The sequence below is a fragment of the Cetorhinus maximus genome, unplaced genomic scaffold (assembly GCF_964194155.1).
Source record: "Cetorhinus maximus unplaced genomic scaffold, sCetMax3.hap1.1 HAP1_SCAFFOLD_325, whole genome shotgun sequence".
Lineage (NCBI taxonomy): Eukaryota > Metazoa > Chordata > Chondrichthyes > Lamniformes > Cetorhinidae > Cetorhinus > Cetorhinus maximus.
The window spans coordinates 104,270-122,776 of record NW_027596275.1 but is presented as its reverse complement, the minus strand read 5'-3'; the positions used below and the strand labels follow the sequence as shown (position 1 = coordinate 122,776).

At 46.7% G+C, this 18,507-nt stretch overlaps 1 protein-coding gene across 3 annotated transcripts in view; it reads right to left on the bottom strand.

The window, feature by feature from the left end:
* Window positions 1–11,041, bottom strand: part of LOC144673292 (sodium-coupled neutral amino acid transporter 7-like) — a 31,098-nt gene extending 20,057 nt beyond the window's left edge. For 2 of the 3 annotated variants that reach the window (XM_078535204.1, XM_078535206.1), the window contains exons 1-4: window positions 10,957–11,041; window positions 8,375–8,808; window positions 5,999–6,197; window positions 1,330–1,480 (exon numbers count right to left, since the gene is read on the bottom strand). In XM_078535204.1, the coding sequence (XP_078391330.1) occupies window positions 1,330–1,480; window positions 5,999–6,197; window positions 8,375–8,629 (605 nt within the window). In that variant the 5' untranslated portion in view covers window positions 8,630–8,808; window positions 10,957–11,041. The remainder of the gene's footprint in view (window positions 1–1,329; window positions 1,481–5,998; window positions 6,198–8,374; window positions 8,809–10,956) is intronic. The other variant, XM_078535205.1, reaches the window with a different exon arrangement.
* Between the last annotated feature and the right edge of the window lie 7,466 nt (window positions 11,042–18,507).

The window sequence follows — 18,507 nt, the reverse complement described above, 5'->3', positions numbered from 1 at the left end:
ATTTCCCAGGGCATCCAAGAAAAAGGTCGCAAAGAGGAGAGGCAGAAAAACACAAGGAGGAAGAAAAGCCAAGTTCCCCACTTAGCTTCAACTAACTGGTGTCAGAGCCACACCAGGAGCTGACAAGATCGACTCTCAAAGCAATAGGGAACTGAGACATGACCCTTGCCATAGAGGCAGCAATGACACCAGGAAAACTTTGGACAAGTGAGAGTAGAGATCGGATGGCAGTGGGAGGGATTGATGGTAAGCTGAGGAAGTGATACTGGTTTTTTCCAGAGGAACGGTGCCTAAACACTTAGGGCAGGAAAGGTGAGGAAATGGGTGGAGAGAAAAGGAGATCAAAGTGAGTCTTGAAGAAATTAGCTTTGAAAAGGCTGGTGGGAGATGAAGGAGACAAAAGCCATAAGATGGAGTGGGGGATTGGGGATAGGATTGAAGAGCAGGAATGATCAACATCAGAGAGGCAGCCACACATATGCTCTCAACCGTTTGAGATGAAGAAATCAATGAGTTCCTCAGGCTTGTTAAAGAGAGGGGAATTAAAGGAGACTATTTGTCAGCAGTAACTGGTTGTGGGATGTTCACCATTCAGAAACAGTCGGTCACAAGAACAATAGTCGTATGAGTTTGTCATGTCAGACTAAAGAGGCCAATGGTGGGAGCAAATGGATTAGAGATGGAGACAGTGACTGATGCAAACAAGGTCTTTGGAACTGTTCAGTAGGTCATGTGCAGCCACAGGATCATTGTGGATAGAGGACCAGAGGAGGGAGAATTTGGGAGTCAGAACAAGCTGGTGAGATAGATGGAGGGGAAGATACATGTAAGGGAGAAAGCATGGATATGTGTTAAGATTCCTGAGAGATGGCACAGTCGAAGGGTGACCTTTTGTATGGCAGGGTGGTGGGGAAATAGAGGTTAAAAGGTAGGAGAGAAAAATAATGGAGGGAAGAGAGGGGGGACTTTTTATTAGAAGTCCTTTATCATCCAAAGTGGGGAGAATGGAAAATGGTGAGCAATCCCTCAGATTAAACACAGTGGGATTTGGTCACTCTGCTTGAGCCATCTGGCAGACAGGCTTCTGAAGGGCAAGTCCGGGATCATCAGATTTTCTTCCTCACACAACATGGGGATTCGGTTAGGATGGGATAATGGAGGGAGATGTTGTGAACTGTATAGATTACCTTGTCACACCCCCATCCTTTTGCATCTACCCCTCAAAGCCACTTGCCATGGCATGGGCTGAGGTTCAACATGAGACCTTACAGGATTGTTTCACCTACTGGCACCAGGTCATCAATAGATCAAGGTGGTGAAAGCACTTACCTGGCATATTTCTGGAATCCAATCTCTTTGGGAATGGAGAGGGGTAGGATGACCAGAACAGAGATGACTGAGATGGTGAACTTGCGGTCACTATACCAATGGCTGTTGACTGAAGCATCTCCCTCAGGTGTGTGCATCAATGCCCCAATTACTGCAAAGCAAAGCATTCAGAACCTTTTCCATACTGAATATTTCCCTTTCACTCAACAGGTTGCTTAACATTATTTTAGAGTTAAAGGACAACATGTGAAATAGAGGTACAGAGCAAGTCTCTCCACTCGTCCAAAACAAATTCCTCACATCACATTGTGCATGATGTAGTGTTCAATTGTACCCCGGGTCTAAGGGTGTTCTCAAGCATATATTCAGATCAACGCCCCACTTAATCCATACGAAGAGGTCTCACTGCATGGGTATTTACCAACAGTCTATAACAAAGCTCTCTCAATACATCCACACGTGATCAACATAGCCTAAAACATATTATCTAGTAATTTATCACATTGTTTGTGGGATCTAACTGTGTGCAAATTGGTTGCCATATTTCCTTCACAAAAAAGTACTTAATTGAGCAGAGAGTGCTTTGGAATGTTCGGAGGTCTTGACCCTGTAGAAAAGCAAGTCTGTTTTTCTTTTGCTGTTACACAAAACATTGTGTTCCAAGAAGACTTTGATTCAAAACCAGTCCCAGTGAGCAATGCAACAAAGCATTTGGTTCTTCCAAACACACCCCGAACCCCTGCCCCACCCTGCCCCCGGAACCCCCATCCACCCTGCTATCCCCACCGCCACTCACCTACCCCACCCCTCACCCCGATGTCCTCTCTCATTTTTGCTTGGTCCTCAAAATTTTCACCTTATATTCAACTGACAAGCACAGAATCTGATTATAACACCTTTATCTGCAGTCTGACAATCTTACATTTGCACAATGTAGCTCAGTTATACAGTGGCTAGTGGATTGATAACAGTGTTTAGTTCAACACTGGGTAGCGGATTGATAAGTGTTTGGTTTTACAGAAAATGCTGGAGATACTCAGCAGCTCAGGCAGTGTCTGTGCAGATGGAAGCAGGGTCAATGATCATTCATCACAATCTGAAATGTTAATTCTGTTTCTCTCTCCACAGATGCTGCCAGGCCTGCTGAGTGTTTCCAGCATTTTGTGTTTTTATTTCAGATTTCCAGCAGCCGCAGTATTCTGCTTTTGTAGCTTTACAGTGGATCGGTAACTTTGCAGATTGATTCATGTAAAACCAGGCAGCATTGTTCCAGCCTGCAGGTGCTCCAACATCTTCCACCAGATAAGATTGTTTCCACCAGTCCCTTCGCAGTCAGCGAACCCCAACTCTCCCTTCACAACCCCACCCCTCTCCCCACACAGCAATACAAACAATGTTTGTGATCAGGAGCAGCTATGTGTGTGTTGACTGTAAAGCTGTGCGTGCTTATTGTCCTGTAACAACAATCACAAAAACTACTCTGCATGCCTGCTTATTTCAGAACCCGTTCACCAGTTACTCTCAAAACCTCTGGGCGAGATCAACAGCTTGGGGGTTGACCTCAGCATCACTGGGATTCTTCTCCCCAGAGCAGAGAAGGTTAAGGGGAGATTAACAAGGGTGTTGCCAGGACTGGAACTTGCAGTTATGAGGAAAGGCTGGGGTTGTTCTCCTTGGAACAGAGGAGGCCGAGGGGAGATTTGATTGAGATGTACAAAATTAGACCATAAGACATAGGAGCAGAAATTTGGCCATTCGGCCCATCGAGTCTGCTCCGCCATTCAATCATGGCTGATAAGTTTCTCAACCCCATTCTCCCGCCTTCTCCCCGTAACCTTTGATCCCCTTACCAATCAAGAACCCATCTATCTCGGTCTTAAATACACTCAATGACCTGCCCTCCACAGCCTTCTGTGGCAATGAATTCCATAGATTCACCTCTGGCTAAAGAAGTTTCTCCTCATCTCTGTTCTAAAAGGTCTTCCCTTTACTCTGAGGCTGTGCCCTCGGGTCCTAGTCTCTCCTACTAATGGAAACATCTTCCCCACGTCCACTCTATCCAGGCCTTTCAGTATTCTGTAAGTTTCAATCAGATCCCCCCATATCCTTCTAAACTCCATCGAGTATAGACCCAGAGTCCTCAAAAGTTCCTATGTTAAGCCTTTCATTCCTGGGATCATTCTTGTGAACCTCCTCTGGAGCCTCTCTTGAGGGGGTCCTGGATAGAGTGGATATGGGAAGGGTCTATTTACTTTAGCAGAGAGGTCAGTGACTAGGGGGCATAGACTTAAAGTAATTGGTATAAAGATTGGAGGGGTGATGAGGAAACATTTTTTCACCCAGGGGGTTGTGGGGGTCTGGAACTCACTGCTTTAAAGTGTAGCAGAGGCAGAAACCTTAACTCATTTACAAGGTGTCTGGATATGCACCTCAAGCACCGTAACCTGCAGGGCTACGAACCAAATGCTGGAGAGTGGGATTAGGCTGAGTGGCTTGTTTATCGACCGGCACAGACACAATGGGCCAACTGGCCTCTTTCTGTGTCGTAAACTTTCTATGATTCACTAAAGGTGTTCAAAAATGATAAAAGCTTTCGATATAGGGTGACCAGATTTTCAACAGTCTAAACCGGGACACGTTGAAAAACCTTGGGAAGGTAGGGCTCTGAGGATTGGCATGTTGAGCAACCAATGGCAGGAGTCTGGGGGAGGTGCAGTTGAAGGTAGGGGGTCACATGATGACATATCCTGGAATACGTCCAGCCGGTTGGGAACTTATTCCGTTGATCTTGAGTCACCAAGTGTCCAATCAATTTAATTTTAACTCAGCATCTCTGCCATTGGAACACACTTCAGGCCATCAAAGAACCATTTCAATCCTTCTTTAACCTGCTGTAATTTTACATATTGCATGCTACTCTACTTCAGCAGAAACAATATGCAGTGAAATTATAGTAATTATGAGTTAACTTAGAACAGCATTGTCAGCAATGCAGCTTGTTAATTACAGTTGAACATGAATAGATTGCATTAGCAGGCAGCCAGAGGATTGCATTTACAAGCATTTACCATTTATCACTGAAATTCATTTCCTCAAACGTACACATCTGTACCTGGTAATAGGTGCATCATGAGTATTAAATACTTGGGTTACAATTTGTACCCCCAATCCTCGTTTAGTGATGATTTTAAAAAATTCTTTCATGGGATGAGGGTGTCGCTGGCAAGGCCAGCATTTATTGCTCAATCCTAATTCCCCTTGAACTGAGTGGCTTGCTCGGCCATTTCAGGAGGCAGTTAAAAGTCAACCATATTGCTGTGTGTCTGGAGTCACATGTAGGGCAGACCAGGTAAGGACGGCAGATTTCCTTCCCTAAAGGACATTAGTGAACCTGATGGGCTTTTAAACAGTTGTTATGGTGACCATCACTGAGACAAGGTTTCAATTCCAGATTTATTGAGTTTTTATTCCACCAGCTGCTGGGTGGGATTTGAACTCGTGTCCCCTCAGCATTAGCCTGGGCCTCTGGATTATTAGTCCAGTGACATTACCACTACACCACCATCTCCCACTAATGGATTGATTTGCTTAATCAATCAAATAATTCGAAAGTTTAATGGAAGATTAATTGTGCGAATGAGATATCTGCAATGAACATTCCGCTGGGCTGCTCTAGAGGCCAACCAGGTCAATGGGAGGGATCACCCTAACCTGCAACACGACTGACAGCTCCTGACAGCCACTTGGATGGCACATTGGGGACGTGACTTCTGGAGCAGGAACCAGTGGGGTTGGCAAGGGAGAGGGCTGAGAGGCGGAGCAGTTATAGGGCACCAGCAGCAGGTTGGGTTGAGCGGCACGTGCCATGACATCAGGCCCCGGGCCAGTGACTGGGTGCTGAAAGGACGTTTCAAAGATGTCACCAACAATGGAGCTGTTGGCGCCAAAAAGGTCACGATAACATCCTTGGCCTGAACTCCGGCTCTTCCCAGCTGTACAGCAACGGTGGCAGCCATTGCTAAAGCGCTGAAGGATCCATAATGGAGCTGGCCCCAATTCCCAGGGTGCAAGGGCGTTTTGTGGCTGATAGTAAATTGAACCCAGTAGATGGGTTAAAGAGTAGGGCCCTCAGCGGAGCTGAAAACTGGAAAACTGTCGGGACACTGGGTCGCTTCATGAGAAGCTGGGGCCATCCAGCCAAACAGTGAGGTTGCTCACCCTGTTTTGAAAGAATAAATAAGGAGAAACTGTTTCCAGTGGCGATAGTGAGTAACCAGAAGGCATGGTGTTAAAGTAATTGCCAAAAAGACCAGCGTGAAAGGAGGAGAATGGATGAAAATTTGAAAAGGTAAGACTGTCAGCACTGTGGGAACGGAGCAGGGGAGCGGAAGGAGTTGGATAGCTCTTTCAACAAACCACATAGACATGCTGAACGGCCTCCTACAGTACTGCAAGATTCGATAAATGCCTATTGCGGACTGTTGAGGGACTGGGCTGAGACTGTGAACTCATATTACAGACAACCCCCATGGTTAGAGAGCAGGCTTTCACTCATCAGCCCAAGGTGGCTTTAAGCTTCGCCCAGTCCCTGCTCCATCGTCTGCCCACAACGATATTTCCCCGCCATGGCTGATAGGCTAATGCACCCATTCCATACTCGCTCACTCACTCTTGTCCAGCTGATCTCCAATGATGATTAAGAATGCGATGCAGGTGCCAAAGGTGTAAACAGCGATGAGGATGTCACAGATGGTGCCAACCACTTGTCCACAAGCTGCCCGCACCACCTCCTGGTAAGTGGCCTTGCTGCTGGCCTGTGAGCAGTAAGCCAGAATCACCAGCCCAGCGATTATAAACAACACTAAACACTGCAAGAAATAAAACACAGGGTTTGCTTTGTCCAAGACGAAGGTGAAATCCATCATAGCAAAACCACAGCAACAGCTTTTAAAAAGCTAGGATTTGGTACAAGCATGAGGGGTTTTGTTAGAGTACAGAGGGAGAAACTGTTACCATTAACAGGAGGATTGGTAAACAGAGACCACAGATTTAAGACAATTGGCAAAAGAACCAGAAGACATGAGAACTGAAACAAAAACACAAGAGTGTTAAATTCCTCAATGGTTTTCCTCTCCCCATCCCAGTAACCTCTTTCAGTGCAACATCCCTTTCAGAACTCCGCATTCTTCCAACTCTGGTTTCGATTCTATCCCCTACTCCCTTCACCCCCGCCATGATTGCCAGCCCTGCACCAGGCTCTGGAATTCCCTCCCGAAATCTCTCTACCTCAGACACATTCCTTAAATCTTACCTTTTTGAATAAGCTTTTGTTCCTTATCTCTCATGTTGCTCAATATCATTTTTTAAAAAAAATTCATTCACAGGATGTCGGCCTCACTGGCTAGGCTAGCATTTATTGCCCATCCCAATTTGCCCCTGTGGTGGTGGTGAGGTCCCTTCTTGAACTGCTGCAGTCCATGTGGTGTAGGTACACCCAGAGTGCTGTTAAAGTGGGAGTTCCAGGATTTTGACCCAGCGACAGTAAAGGAACAGTTTCGGTCTCATATTTAAGGCAGGGTATACTTGCATTGGAGGCAGTACAGCTAGATTGGTCACTGGGATGAGAGGGCTGTCCTATGATGAGAGACTGAGTAAACTGGGTCTACCTTCTTTGAAGTTCATAGGAATGAGAGGTGATCTCATGGAAACATTCAATATTCTGAAGGGGCTTGACAGGGTAGACTCAGAGGTTGTTCCCCCCTGGCTGGGGAATCTAAAACACGGGGGCACAGTCTCAGGATAAGGGGCTGATCATTTAGGACTGGGACGAGGAGAAATTTCTTCACTCAAAGGGTTGTGAATCTTTGGAATTCTCTATCCCGGAGGGTTGTGGATGCTCCATTGTTGAATGTATTTAAGGCTGGGATAGACAGATTCTTGGTCTGACAGAGAATCAAGGGATCTGGGGAACAGGCAGAAAGTGAAGTTGAAGCCCAAGATCAGCCCTGATCGTATGTCAGGCTCAATGGGCCAAACAGTCTACTCCTGCTCCTATTTTTTATGTCCTTATGGCAGAGCGATATAGTTTCAGGCCAGGATAAAATTCCAGTGAAAGACCCCGGAATATTTTACTGTGTTAAGGGTGCTACACAAACACAGGGCATTGTCAAATGTCCCTAATGGGGGCTGTTGATGCAGCTCCTGCCTTCAGTTGAAGACGCTCCGTCAGTAGTGAGGACATGCTCGACATGACACCTCTCTCTTGTGGATGATGGCTGACCCGCTGTTCATTTTGGAACTGTGCCTACCAAAAACAAGGAGCAAGCAGCTGAGGAACCAGCAGGAACAGATCTGACCCTTTGGCAATAGTCTCTGCTTTGCACACCTGTCATAGAAAGCATCAGCCAGATTATTAACAAGCTGTGAGGTGTGTTGGCAGGGGTGGGGGGGAGAACAGCTGAGCACTCAGAGGGCCACCCAAACCCACCAGACACAAACATCCCACTGGACGGCAGCTCAGTATTCCAAGCTGGAATTTCAGTCTCCACTTACTGGGACTGTCTGGAGCAAGATTTGAATGTAGTACTTTCAAATTCGAGGATTCCTGTCCGAAACTAACATTGAGCTAAAGGTTGGCTCCTATACTGGAACAATGAACTAGTGCTGGCAGACCATCACCGGTGGTAATGGACACAATATCTATATCACCCCACATTAAACACTCATGGTTCTCCCATCGTAATTCCTGGGTAAGGATTAGGATGGAGGAATGTGCTGAGAGAGGAGCAAAATCCAGGTGTTCTCCAACAGCCCACTTCAAATTTGTGTTCTCCCCACTACCTCGTGCTCCTGTTCAGCAGCCAGGGCACCAGGGTAGATTGGTGTTTCACACTCAGCCATTTCTGGTATTCTCTGTGGAGAAGTTCCAGGTTCACTCACTCACTGGCTCTTGTTAACAGCACAGATTAGGCTGGAAGAGACATGAAAGAAGGGTGCCAAGAACCAACTCTGTACAGATCGAGTGGCCAGGTTTTAACTAGCTCACCAGCTGCAGGACGATCCCAGCCACCACTCCCCCAGCCACAAAGAAGGCGTAGGGAAAGTTGAGTAGCCCCGCACCGAGCGCGGCATTCACCACGATGAACACAGCCCCGTAGGCTGGCGTGCCTCCTTCCCGCTTACTGCTGCTCCTCAGCCGCTCGGTAGTCAGTGGGTTCCGCAGGAGGCTGGCCTCTTCCCCAGCCTCAGTGTGGCCCCAATCCTGCCGGTCACTGTTCACTGTGGCTTCGCAGTAGGCCATCCCCACACACCGCCCACGGCTTCGACCAAACAGGAAAAGCCACAGTCTTGAGCTCTTAGTCAGCCAGCCAGCAAGGCAAAGCTGTCGACAGCTTAAACTACGTCAGACCGCAAACCTTCAAACCATCCAAGGAGAAGTGAAAAGTACAGACTTCCTCTTCATTTATTCAGCCTCAGCATCTAAAATAAAGTTGGAGGGGAGAGACAATGAAAACAAAAATTTGTTAAACCAAAGAACATGATGCACAGTTTATCCCCCATCCCTAATTATACAACACTAAAGCCATTCTTCTAACAGTATCATCTTGGCTCAGTGGCTGACAGTGTCACCTGAGTCAGAACAGCATCAGTTCAAGTCCCAGTCCAGACACACTCCAGGCTTCCACTCTAGTGCAGTGCTGAGGGAGTGCAGCACTGTCAGAGCGAGGCACCGTCTTCTGGATGAGACACAAAACCTGTAAAAGATTTTGCAGCCCTATTTGGGAAAAAACAGAACAGCTTGCCCTCCAGTGAGTTGGTCAATATTTCTCACTCAACCAACATCCTTAACAGATAATTGGACATTGCACATATCAGCTGCTGCATTTCTTACATTTAAGTGACTACATTCAAAAATATTTAATTGGTTATGAAGAACTTAGCACAAATAAAAGGTGCTGTGGAATACAAGTTTTCTTTCTAATTAACACAATAAATGCAATACTGCAGCTGAGATAGTTTTAATAATCTGCTGAGCCACTCGCAGCATGTGAGCAAACATGTGATGCCTATCTCAGTACGGTTGTGCAATGGGAACCAGTGGTTACCAGTACACACCCGATGCAACTTAAAAGAGTAATATTGCTTGGGCTGCTCAGATTTCCAACAAAGAATCACTAACTACATCTGATATAAATATGTACCCAGCAGAAAAAAAAAGCCAGATGAATGTATTTTAAAAAGGGACAAGATGTAAAATGATGATGCCACCAATGCTGCCAGACCTGCTGAGTTTTTCCAGATAATTCTGTTTTTGTTTTGGATTTCCAGCATCCGCAGTAGTTTTTTGTTTTTATCAAGGTGCAAAATGGAATGGGCAAGGTCCCTTATGAGGAAAGGCTGGACAGGCTAGACTTGTAGAATTTAGAAGAGTAAGAGGCAACTTGATCGAAACCTTTGAGATTCTGTGGGGCCTTGACAGGGTGGATGTGGAAAGGATGTTTCCTCTTGTGGGAGAATTTAGATCTAGGGATCACTGTTTAAAAATATGGGGTCACCCATTTAAGACAGATGAGGAGAGTATTTTTCTCTCAGAGAGGCGTGAGTCTTTAGACCTCTCCCTCAAAAGGTGGTGGAAGCAGAGTCTGAATATTTTAAACCCAGAGCTCAATAGATTTTTGGGGAGGCAATGGCGTAGTGGTATTGTCGCTGGACTAGTAATCTAGAGACCCAGGGTAATGCTCTGGGGACCTGGGTTTGAATCCTGAATTCAATAAAAGTTCTGGAATTAAAAGTCTAATGATGTCCATGAAATGATTAGAACCCCATCTGGTTCACTAATACCCTTCAGAGAAGGAAATCTGCTGTCCTTACCTGGTCTGGCTTACATGTGACTCCAGACCCACAGCAATGTGGTTGACTCATAACTGCCCTCTGAACAAGGGCAATTAGGGATGGGCAATAAATGCTGGCCTAGCCAATGGCACCCACACCCATGGATGAAGAAAAGCAACAGGGTGACAGGTTACTGGGGGTCAGCAGGGATGTGGAGTTGAGGTTAAAATCAGGTCAGCCTTTGAGTGAAATTTTACGACCCCCACCCGACACCCCCCCCCCCCCGCCTTTCCAAACCCCACCCGACACCACCCCACCCGACACCCCCCACCTTTCCGAACCCCACCCGACACCCCCCACCTTTCCGAACCCCACCCGACACCCCCCTCCCTTTCCGAACCCCACCCGACACCCCCCTCCCTTTCCGAACCCCACCCGACACCCCCCTCCCTTTCCGAACCCCACCCGACACCCCCCTCCCTTTCCGAACCCCACCCGACACCCCCTTCCCTTTCCGAACCCCACCCGACACCCCCCCTTCCCAAACCCCCCCTTTCCAAACCCCCCCTTTCCAAACCACACCCGACACCCCCCCTTTCCAAACCCCCCCTTTCCAAACCACACCCGACACCCCCCCCTTCCCAAACCCCCCCCTTCCCAAACCCCACCCGACACCCCCCCCTTCCCAAACCCCACCCGACGCCCTCCCCTTTCCAAACCCCACCCGACACCCCCCCCTTTTCCAACACCACCAACCCCCGCACCCCCCTTTCCAAACGCCACCGAGACGATTACCTGCGGAAAGCTGCAGATTCGATGAAGCCGCACGGATAACTCTCACTGACTGCCCGCTGCCGCTGTGTCACATGATCGCCGGGGTGCCCCGGGGGGGGGGTGGTGGTCGGGTGGTCCTCCCACGTGACTTGAGCTGCCGCGGTGGACACCGGGAACCCGTCACGACATGCCGGGAGTTGTAGTGCATGTGCGACTCCGCTCTGAGGTCCTCTGGCGGTTGGGAGGAGTCATTGCGGAAGCTGGGAGTCTGTCATAATCAGGTCGCAGTTTCTTTTCTCTATAAAACAAAAATAAAAATACCTGGAAAAACTCAGCAGGTCTGACAGCATCTGCGGAGAGGAACACAGTTAACGTTTCCAGTCCGTATGACTCTTCAACAGAACTAAGGAAAAATAGAAAAGAGGTGAAATATAAGCGGTGGGACAGGTAGAGCTGGATAGAGGGCCAGTGATAGGTGGAGATTGCCAAAAGATGTCACAGACAAAAGGACGAAGAGGTGTTGAAGCTGGTGCTTTGGAAGAAGGAGACATTGGAAAATTTGCAGACTGGCTAGTTAGATGGCAGATTAACTTTAACATAGATAAATATGAGGTGATGCTCAATGAAAACCTCTCATAATTATGAACATATCTGTTAGGTCTTCTCTTTGCCTAGTTTGTTCCAATGGAAAAAACTCCCTTTCCAGAAGTATGTCTTCCTAACTAAAGGTCATTAGCCCTACGATAATCCTAGTAAATCTATTTTATTCATGGGATGAGTGTCACTGGCAAAGCTAACATTTATTGCCCATCCTAAATAACCTTTGAGAAGGTGGTGTTGAGCCACCTACTTGAACCAGTGCAGTATAAAGGGTTAACAGAATGGACATGTTAATCTATGGGGGACATGATGGTGTGGCTCTGATGTCAGGCATGATGGACAGCCCTGAGGGGGTGATGTGCCTTCCTGATAACTCACTATGTACATACTGTAAATAGTGTAAATAAACTAGTTTTTAAATAGATACCCTGATATGCCTGCAGCTCCTCCTTGCTAAAATTCAGACTTAGCACCTTCTACAATATGGTAGCAGCGGTACAACACCAATTTAGCCTATTGTTGGTACCACACAAAGAATACCTATGGTCCAAGACGACTACGGTTCCGCTTTGCCAAGATGCCTTGTTGAGCATCCCAGTGACACACCTGGTGGTACCGATGGTGTCGGGTAACGATGGTGTCACAGACAGAACAGTCACTGTCTCTACCCCACTCACTTTCAAACCTCGGGGACACATACGGAGACTGTTGCTGCAAGACACGACTTGGGAAGTATCCACAACCAATCCGGGTCAGTCCTTTCCCTTCTTTTGCGGGGCCATGATTGGTAATTCCAGCTGGGCCGAAACCTGCCAAAACAGGACAAAAGGCAGGAATCTGCTCTGCCACCATTTTGAAACGTCTGCAGTGTGGTATGAGACGACAGCACAAACAGCAAGATTGCTCAGTGGGGGATGCTGAGCATTTTGGATGCAGCAAGACAGGATATTTTCAGCATTTCTGTTCCACTAGAGGCTCTAACAAACGGGACAACTGATGACACAACCAGCAATTGGCACTTCTCTCAGACTCCCTAGGCAAAGTTTGCCAGCATTCTTAGGACTTCTGTTCCATCAATTTAGAGGTCAGAGGGTTTTCAGCATGCTTTAAACTTGACACAGGCACAGGGGTACCTGTACTGGCTGATCGCCTCACCTGGCTCCGCACAATTCCTTTGCAGCCTTCCGCTATGAAACTCCAGGGGCCGGGTCGAATGACCCTACATTTTCATGGCCAGTTTACTGCCACACTGTGCCATAAGGGCCAACAGATCGTGGAAACCCTTTATGTTGTCTGCAACCAAGCCATTTCCCTACTGAGCATGAAGGTGTGTGTACAGTTATGCATTATATAAAAAGTCGATGAGATTCTTCCATGGATCACATTCCGCCAGGAATTTCCATAACTTTTTCAAGGGCTGGGGAAGTTGAAGACCAAATATTATATCTCTCTGCTACCAGACGCCATGCCAGTCTGTCTGTTCGCCCTTAGGAGGGAACTGCATCCTCTATTACCGAAGGTTAAGGAGGAACTTGACCGCATGTCACACAGCCAACCTGCTGGTGTTCTGGTCTGGTCATCATTCCCAAGCCTAATAGTCACCTCCGGCTTTGTGTAGGTCATACGCAGCTTAATAAAGCCATACAGAGGGGAGTCCACCCGATGGGGTCGGTGGACAACAGTTTGGCTAAGCTTGCCAATAGCGTCCTTTTTACGCAGCTTGATGCAAACAGCAGCTTTTGGCAAATACCCCTCAACAAAGGATCTAGGCTCCTGACGACCTTTATCTCACCCTTTGGTCAATTTTGCTTGAACCACTTCCTTTTCGGCATATTGTCTGCTCTGGAGATATTCCAATATACCATGTCAACAATTCTCGAGGGCAAACAAGGGGCTGCCTGACATGTGGACAACATCCTCATATGTGGTTCCACAACATCCAAACATGAGAGTATGAGAGATCCTCAAGGTGCTCCAGGAAGCAGGTTGACACCTGACGCTGAACAACAAATGTGAGTTTGCCAGAACCAACATAAAATCCCTAGGACACTTCATCCAACAGCATGGTATCACATTTGATCCTCAGAAAACAAGCAGACAAACACTACTGAGCTTCTGAACCAATGCGCAATACCAACTTTCAAAGTTTCCTGGGGATGGTAAACCAGATGGGAAAGTTTATCCCTCACTTGGCCACACTCACGGAGCCCCTGAGAGATTTCCAATGGAAAGGTCAACAATGGTTCGAGGGCACTGGACAAATAAAGGCCTTTCAATCTCTTAAAGATCACCTGGTCAGCAAAAGGTGGATAAGCATACTGGAAACTCAAGTTACATGAGCCTGATTATGTAATAAGATTAGGAATAGGCATCTTTTTCATTCTTTGAGGTGAAGATGACCATGTTCATCATCTGGAGTGTTTGGTAGGGTTCCAGTGGGTATGTGGATGATGGCTAAGGCTGATCTGCTCCTGGAAGGTTCTGCTGCCAATAGGACAGGATACCGCAGACGACTGAGTTTTGGACAAGTTGCCGGCTCGGGTTTCCTTTTCTAGTTATTTCTCCCTGCCTCTGATATGCATTTGCTTTCGAAGGAAGCAGCACCGGTTTTTATTTGGTCGCACCACGTGCAGCGATCCTGGGCAAGCTTCTCCCAGGACTCAGGGTCGATTTCAAAACTCGTAAGTGAAGCCTTCAGAGTGACCTTCCTCTGACCACCATGAGAGCGCACTCCAGACCCAAGTTCTCCTTCGAGTTTTCGCTTTGGCCAGCGAAGATCAGGCATTCTGGTCACTTGAGCAGCCCGACTCAGTTGTGACTGTTGTGAGGATGCTTGGCATGCCAGCTTGAGTGAGCACCTCAGTGTCTGGTATTTTGTCCTGCTATCTACTCTTCAGAAGCTTCCGAGTAGACATATCCTGGCAATAAATGGGGAATAGAGAGAAGGCAATAGGAGGAAGTCCAGAGTTAAAGTCAGATCTCATGGCGAGTTAAAGTTGTTGTAAATAGAGTGGAATCAGCTTGGAGCATCAATAAAGCGTGTGCAGGTTTGGATACAGGTGCCTACAGAAACCTAGGCAGCAGAAGGCACAAGAAGTAATGATGGGCGATGAATATTCTTTTAAAGTTTTACTGTCCTTACTTTCCTTATTTATCTTTGCTCAATGTATCATCTCACGTTTCTTTGTCTCAAATTTCACTTGATATCTGTTTTTCCCAATCTACTAAATTGCGTATGTTCTCCTGAAATTGTTTACAATCCTCTTAAGTTAACTGTCCTCACTATCATTGTGTTGTCTGCAAAGTTTGATATGGTGTTGCTTACACCCAGGTACAGATCATGCATTTATGTGGAAAAATGGATTGGACCTAACACTGGCCTCTGTTGTATCTTGAGCAATTTACCAGTGAGTCATCCAGAGTAACAAACTTTTTGAATTTGGCAGGGATGATGTGGCATTTGGCAGGTCTGCATCAACTGTAGAATCCATTAATACAGAACTAGCTTGTCAAGTTATAAACCTTCCAAATCTCCAATGTCCCACAAAAAGTATTTGCAAAAGAGTCATATTTAAGTATTGTGTTTGAAATTAAAATGGGTTCAAACTGTATTTAAAACTAATAGTTAATTAATGATCTTATTCCAGACTCCCTGCAAACACCCACACCTTATTCTTACCATGACCCTATTCATTCGGTTTGAGGTGTCTGCTGGAAATCCCCTGGGGTTTGCAGGGAGTGTGTAGCTGAGTTTTATCAACAGGAGGACTGGTGAATCACCAAATAGGAAAGAAGTGGCAGGAAATTGGCCCTGTTTCCTGTGGTCAGAAGTTAAAAAAAACAATCCATTTTCAAGGTTAGTTGAGAAGGTCACCTGAGGGAACAGTCAGGGCTATGTTATTAATTGTAAAACCATGGCTTACACAAACCGGTGTAAGTCTTGATGTGTTTCAATGTAAAAGCAATTGTATTCACCCCATTAACTAGGACAGGGGTGAATGTTTTATTAAAAACAGAATATTTTTTAAATAACGAGAGACTGGGAAATGCTGGTATTCAGGGAAAAACCTGTGTCCTCATACATGAATCACAGAAGTTTAACATGCAGGTGCAGCAAACAATTAGGAAGGCAACTGGTACATGAGCATGAGAGTAATAAAGTCTTACCACAATTACAAAAGGATCTTGGTGAGACCAGGCCTGGAGTACTATGTACAGCTTTGGTCTCCTTACCCTTCTCTCTTTGGTAGCTGTCCAAGATGGTTTGTGCCTTGGCTGTCAACTCTGTGTTAAACATCGTCTAGCGTGGCTCAGGAACCCCACTCTGATATGGCAGTCTCAGCCACATTTGCTGCAGATGTGGACAGCGGGGTGAGAAGGTCCAGAATTCACTGGCCTCTGTTTTCTCAGAGCCCTCTTCTCACCAGCTGAGCTTTCCTTTTCTCCCCTCCTCCTCCAATGCCCCACCAGACAGTCAGCTTCCAGACGTCACAACTGTCAGTGACTGTCTCCCAGTCCGCCCTCTTCATATCTTGTTTGCAAGTGTCCTTGTAGTGTAGGTGTAGATGTCCAGCAAGTTGCAGCCCAGTGGCCGGTTCACTGTACAAAAGATCTTTGGGTATACAGCCATCACCTATCTGATGAACACAGCTGAGCCAGGGCAGACATCATTGGCTTAGCAATGACTGTATGCTGTTGGAATTAGCATGCTCCAGGACTTCGGAGTTGGTGAGTTTGTCCTGCCAAGGGATGCTGAGGATATGTGTGAGACAGCAAAGCTGGAAACGGTTCAGCCTTTTCTCCTGTCTAGCATATGTTGTCCAGGTCTCACCACTGTAGAGGAGTGCGCTGAAGATGTAGGCTTTCTGGACTCACAGTTTGGTGTTCTCAGTCAGGTTGCTGTTGCTCAACACTCTCTTACTTAGCTTTGATAAAACAGCTATGGCTTTTATGATGCATGTGTTGATTTCATCATCGAGTGACAGATTGCTGGTGATTGTGGAACCTAGATATGTGAAGCTATCAACAACCTCCAGTGTCATATTGTCAATGCTGATAGATGGCAGCATAGCAACACCCTAGACCATGACATTTGTCTTCCTGATGCTGAAGATCAAACCAAACTCTCTACAGGTGTGAGGGAGTCTGTCCACTTGCTGCTGAAGGTGTTCCTCGGTATGGAATGTTAGTGCAGCATCGTCAATGTAGAGCAACTCTCTGATGAAAGCACCTTTGTTTTGGATCTCAGGCGAGCAAGGCTGAACAGCTTTCAGTCAGCTCTCATATGTAAGTAGATACTCTGTAGATGACCTGATAGCATATGACAGCAGCAGAGAAGAATACGCCCAAGAATATTGATGCCAGAACACAACCCTGTTTGACCCCGCTGCAGATCTCAAAGGGTTCTGATGTTGCCCTGTCATAGCTGACCTGACCCATCATGTTTTCTCCAGCAGCTTAAATAGACCGCCTCTGCTCATATGGTCAAATAACTTGGTGTTTTTCATTTGAATGGTTGGGGAAGCAGTTATAGTTCGATGCCGAGGTTAACAATCCATTCAATGGCTTCAGCTGACGCAGTCTGAATGGTTGTGATGCTGCCCAGAATGGATCTCTCAGGGCACGAGTTCAGTATGTGGGAGATGATCTGACTTGGGAGGCTCCAGACGCAACTTGAGCTTTTCCTCATGTTCCACTTGTAGAGCAAGTGGTCACATCTTCCCTGGCTCATCCTCAAAGAGGTTGAGGGCTGCCCAGATTTTCCATGGAAGGTTGAAGTCTTGACTCGAGTCAGTTACCAGGTTGTGGTTGGTGATGTTTGCAGTCAATCAGGAGGTGTGTCATCTAGAGGTGGGGGTATTGTCAGTTTGTAGGAGGTGAAGAGATCAATGAAGACAATATATAGTGGACTCCTTTGTTCACGGCATTTCTCTTGCAGCTGCCGGACTGAGAAGATCATGTCAATTGTAGATCTTCCAGTTCTGAAACCACACTGGGATTCAGGGTAGATGCGTTCAGCCAGGATCTGCAGTCTGACAAGGGCAACATGGGCAAATACTTTTCCCATGATGCTCATCAGGGAGATGTCTTGATAGTTGTTACACTTGATAGTAGTACAGTCGCTACCGTCGTCCTTGTTCTTGTACAGGGTCAAAATCTTCCCATCACACATATCCTGGGGCAGTGCCCTCTCCCTCCAGCAGAGACAGAGAAGTTTGTGCAGATGCTGCAGGAGTGCCCGTTTCCCGTGCTTGATGAGTTTAGGTGGTATAGCATCAGCACCTGGAGCTTTGCCCATGGCAAGTGAGTCAATAGCTTTGCTAAACTCTTCCATTGTGGGTTTTGTATCCAGCTCTGCCATAACAGGCAGTCTTTCTGTGGGGTCTGAATTTCCTCAGTGACAGGGTTCTCCCTAGAGTACAACTCAAGGTAGTGTTCCACCCATCTCTCCAACTGTTTACTGCAGTTGGCGGTGACCTCTCCTGCCTTTGTTTTCAATGGAGCTGTTTCCTTTGCTGATGGGCCGGTTGCCTTTTTGATCCCATCATACTCCCTCTAGTGTTCCCTATGTCAAAGAGCACCTGGAAAGTTTGGCAAAATAGTCATTGGCATAGTAGTGTGTTGGACTTTACTTAGAGAGGCTCTTAGTACATTCAGAGTCTTCTCGATCAGATCTCTCTTGTCATTAATGAGAGCAGACCGCTTGGTTTCAATGACAGGTTCCATTATGGTGATCGTAGCCTCGAACCAGTCAGCACTTTTCCACTCATTTCCACCCATATGTTGAGAGTATTACAAGAGTAATGAAGTCTTACTATAATTATATAGGACCTTGGTGAGACCTCACCTGGAGTACTGTGTGCAGCTTTGGTCTTCTTACCAAAGAAAGAAAGTACTTGCCTTAGAGGGAGTGCTATGGAGGTTCACTAGACTGAATCCTGTGATGAGGGAATTGTCCTGCGAGAGGAGATT